At 54.2% G+C, this 4566-nt stretch overlaps 3 protein-coding genes across 3 annotated transcripts; all 3 read left to right on the top strand.

Annotated features, from left to right (window-relative positions):
* Window positions 1-872: 872 nt before the first annotated feature.
* On the top strand, window positions 873-1076 carry DQ04_09051030 (hypothetical protein; the record flags this gene model as incomplete). The annotated part of the gene is made up of 1 exon (XM_009315796.1): window positions 873-1076. The coding sequence occupies one exon, from the start codon at window positions 873-875 to the stop codon at window positions 1074-1076; it is 204 nt and encodes a 67-aa protein (XP_009314071.1).
* Window positions 1077-1544: 468 nt separating this feature from the next.
* Window positions 1545-2738, top strand: DQ04_09051020 (cytochrome oxidase assembly protein; the record flags this gene model as incomplete). Its single annotated transcript, XM_009315795.1, has 1 exon — window positions 1545-2738. One exon carries the CDS (start codon window positions 1545-1547, stop codon window positions 2736-2738), a length of 1194 nt encoding a protein of 397 aa, XP_009314070.1.
* A 387-nt stretch (window positions 2739-3125) lies between these two features.
* Window positions 3126-4076, top strand: DQ04_09051010 (hypothetical protein; the record flags this gene model as incomplete). The annotated part of the gene is made up of 1 exon (XM_009315794.1): window positions 3126-4076. The coding sequence occupies one exon, from the start codon at window positions 3126-3128 to the stop codon at window positions 4074-4076; it is 951 nt and encodes a 316-aa protein (XP_009314069.1).
* Window positions 4077-4566: the final 490 nt, after the last annotated feature.

Genomic DNA, 4566 nt, shown 5'->3' with positions numbered 1-4566 from the left:
GTGCCCCCCCCCCCCAATAACCTGGGGACTTGGGAGCAAACAGAGGCGGCGTCTGGGATTCGTCATTGCGACATGTGGAAGAGCACACGGATGCTCCGTCGTATACTCCCAGACGATACGCTGCTATGATGAGCAGTGAGGCGATGGATCCTCGCATCGAGTGGGCGCTGATCGCCATCAACAGTCCGCTCGCTTTACGAATTCTTGGCGTCGCATCGTACGCAAATCACTGCCACCTCGAACGCGATGACCGCATGGCGTTGGCGCAACCGACAGGAAGAGGAACAACGCCTTTGTGAGGACGAACAAAGGCGNCTGCCACCTCGAACGCGATGACCGCATGGCGTTGGCGCAACCGACAGGAAGAGGAACAACGCCTTTGTGAGGACGAACAAAGGCGGCCAAGAGAGCTGTGCTGCTGCAAGGTCTCGTCTCTACGATGCCACAATCGCTAGAGAGTAGAACACCGATTGCGTCTGTGATGGATGTGCGGTCGCTGCTGGACTCCCCGAGTGAGCAGTGGCTGACGACGTACACACGCCGGACTTGTCGTCGTTGTTTCGGTTAGCCGGGGTGAGCGCGGAGAATCCGCAGTGACGAGTCGTGTCTAACGCTGGTGCGGGAGAAGTTGCTGCTGAACTGGCCCATCTTCCGACACCCCAAGTCCGTGCTGTTCATGCTTGTTGTGTGCTGCTCGCTGGCGCAGGCTGTTACTGCCCTCTCCCTAACATTGATGGGTCAAGATCACCTTGGTTCCGCCGGGAATCGCCGAGGAGAATACTGGATCGCCTTGGTTCAGGCACTGCTATTCCTACTCTACTTCACTGTGTTGTGTATTCTGCTCTACAGGCATCGGAGATGCGGCGGGGCACATGGCTGCAGTGCAGTTTCGCATAATCCTGTGGGGCTCTGTCGCGGCCCTCACTCGCGTTATGGCCGTCGCACTGACGCCCGTGTTCTCTGACGTGTACCCGATGGCGCTTGAATTATACGGCACCGCGTGCCAAGGTACATTAGCGCTGTGCTTTCTCCTCATTGCCGTTGTGCATCCCGCGATGCATTGTCCGTTACGGTGATCCTCCTGCGTCTATCGTCTCCAAAGTACGGCGTGTCACCATCGCAACTGCGGCGTCGCTAGCGGTGCACTTGGGGGTGTTTCTCCCCGTTGTGCAGAGTAGTTTTGCGATGGTCGCCTCGGGGTCTTTGCCCCTTTCGTCTTCTTTCTCTTTTAGCAGCATTCCTGTTGCCGCTTCGCTCCATCACACCCATCTCGCCCACTCAATGGGTGTGACTGGTACCAACTCCGATGCCAATCAATGCCTTGTGGCGTATATGCATCTCTGTCTATTCCCCCCCTCTTATTGTTCCCTCTCTCTGTGTGCGTGGGTGCGTGCACGCATCTGTCCGCCTCGCTGCCTTCTGTTTGTTTTGTTTCTTCCATTGTTGGTGCCGCTCCTTATCCCCATCCTTCATTTTGAAAGATCTTCACCACTAAAACAGAATCAAAGGACACAAAAGAGTTTTAAAAAAGGCACGCAGGCATCATGCAACGCTTCATGCTGAGGGTTCCGCAGACGAACTTTTCGCGACCACGGTGGTCTTCTTTCTTCTTCACGCGACGACTGCAATCTACTGCTGCCACTGCGGGTGATGTGGGGTGGCAGGCTCCCGCAACAAACAGGTCCGTGGCACATTGGTTGTACTTTTCAGCCGCTATGGTGGGTGGTGTTGTTGTAATTGGCGGCGTTACGCGCCTCACAGAGAGTGGACTAAGCATAGTAGACTGGAAGCCGGTAACGGGCGTGCGGCCACCCATGACGCAGAAGGAGTGGGAGGAGGAGTTCGCCCGGTATCAAAACTTCCCTGAGTTCAAGCAGAAGGACACGATGAGTTTGGACGAATTCAAATTCATCTTCTTCTGGGAGTGGGCCCACCGAGTGCTGGCGCGCAGTCTGGGCATTGTCTACGGCGCTCCCATGCTGTACTACTTCTGCAAGGGGCGGTTCAAGGGGCAGTCGGCCCTCGCCGCGTCCATCATCGGCATTCTCGCACTGGGCGGTGCGCAGGGCGGAATGGGATGGTATATGGTGCGCAGCGGCCTCGACCCGCGCCTGCTGGACGAGAGGCGCAAGGCGACGGTCTCGGCGTACCGCCTGGCCTCACACCTAGTGCTTGCCTTCACCATTTACGCCTGTATGATGCGTATTGGCTTCGCGCTTAAGATGCCGAAGGCGATCAACTTCCATGGCAAGTTACCGATACAAGCACTGGCGCGGCTCTCCTTTGCTCTTGTTTTCTGTACTGTTGTTTCCGGGGCCTTTGTGGCTGGATTGGACGCTGGCCTATTGTACAACGATGAGTTTCCGTGGATGGGTGGCGGCTGGGTGCCCCCACGCGATCATCTTGTCACGGTGAAGCCTTTGTGGCTTAACGCCCTTGAAAACCCTGCTGCAGCGCAAACGTGGCATCGTTTGATGGCTGCTGCTAGCACAATCTCTATTTTGAGTCTTAACGCGGCTTGTGTTCGGCGTGGTGTGGTACTTCCAAGGATGCTGCAGCGCAGCATGGTTGCTGTCAATGGCATTCTTGCACTGCAGGTGGGATTGGGCATATGGACCGTTGTTTCCTACGTGGACATTCCCGTTGCGACGGGGCACCAGCTGGGGTCGCTGCTCCTGCTGACGTCCCTTATCCGCGTCTGCGCTGTGCTCGGGTCTCGCGGGCTGGTCTTGGCGTGAGCATCTTGTGGCATAACATTCTCAGGAATAAAATGGGGCGGGGGATAGAAATAAGAAGTACGCAAAATAAAACGAAAAGTGCAAACACACACACACACTCTCTCTCACACACACTCACTCACACACACACACACACAAAAAAGGGGGGAAAAAGCGAAAACGTGAAGGCAAAATACAGATAGAAAACTACGAATGGGAAGGAAACTGCACGGTTGGCCTCTAGCCAATCACAAGTGCATTCCCCCCATGCACACATCGTGAACTCTTCTCCTCAGCCCACACGTGCCTTCAATGTTTTGTGTACACACGGCTGCAGCTTGTGTGAGTAGCACTTTCTCTTCGCTTTGAACCAGTATAGAATAGATATAGTATGCTCTAGTGAGGGTTATGTTGGCGTACATTTTTTTTTGTATCCTAGTTGCTCTCTCCAGTAACCTCTTGTGCGTTTTTGGCGATGATGACCAATACATCGAATGCCCGGAGAGCTGCAACACCACCGATGAATGGTGCTCAAGGGTATTCGGTCATGGCGGTGCCGTCTCTTCTCGCAACTGCGTTGGCTCGTCGTTTGAATGCACCTGTAACAACGCTTCGGGTATTACTGTGACGAGGACATCGGAGGGATGCACCTGGGACCGAGATTTCAATGATGTCGACCCAAACGGGAGTTATTGCTTCCCGTACACGTCGAGGTGCCCGACAAGTTGTGCTGATATCAGTCAATGGACCATACACTGTGTGGCGGACACCATATGTACGACGGAAAATAAAGGCTTCAACTTCAATTGCACAACATGCGCGGGTCGCACATATTCCGTTATAGGAGACAACGAGTCGTGCGAAAAGCATTACAGCAGTGAGATTTTGAGTTGTGACCCTCTCACTACATGCAATGGGCATGGATGCTGTCGCAAACCAGATACTGCTTTGGATGCATGCATCTGCTTCAGGGACCCTGTCAATGGGTATTGGGCGCAGCCGCTCTGCTCCAGCTGCGATGACGCGTACGACCCAAACAAAGGGGGCTGTACCCACCCGAGGCCGGTCATTCAACAGATCCTCTCCTCGATCGGCAGCACATGGACGATGGTGTTACCGAACCTAGCGGTACTTTTCTTGTTTGTCGTGCTTGGGGTGGTTCGTGGGGAGTGCGAGTCTGACAAAAGTTTTCAATCGACAGCGCTGAGAAAAACAGAACTCTCCGCGGTGCAGGTGGCGCGGCGCCATCAGCGAGGGTTGTTCCACTCAAAGTACATTCCCAAGCGACCGGCACAGAGTAGATGCTTTCTGAATGAGGTGGAAGGTCGCGCACAACCGCGTGGACCGCCTGCGTACTGATATCAGATTATATGACCCTGAGAATGGTTGGGGCGTAACACATTTCGCGAGAGAAGATTGCTTTTCAAAATTGTAGCATTGCGTTGATAAAGGTCTTTGTATAGATCCGACCTCAGCTCCTCCACCGCTCCACAGTCGCCAAGCATGGCCCAACATGGTTGCCGCCGTTCCGCCGCAGACGAATTATAGGAGAGAGGTTAGTGTGATGCAGACCATGTGGTAGTATCAGGGTTGAGGCAGTGTGGTTGATCACGTGTGCCATTTTTTTCATATCCGTCGCCTTAAAACAATGTAGCGGATATGACTCCAGTTTAACCTGTTGGAAATGCATAGAAGAGAACGAGGTTGAGACTATTGCTCGTTTGCCCACAATCACTTTGCAACGCGCAGTTGCGCTACAGTACCAAGCCCCTCACGGATGATGCGAGGTTTGCTGAGCGAAAGATACGTTCTCGCTACACAATACTTGAGGTACCACGAGAGGGGGGGG

This window comes from Trypanosoma grayi (assembly GCF_000691245.1).
Source record: "Trypanosoma grayi strain ANR4 Tgr_905_V1, whole genome shotgun sequence".
NCBI lineage: Eukaryota > Euglenozoa > Kinetoplastea > Trypanosomatida > Trypanosomatidae > Trypanosoma > Trypanosoma grayi.
The sequence above is the reverse complement of the archived record's forward strand: the minus strand, read 5'-3'. Positions and strand labels throughout refer to the sequence as shown.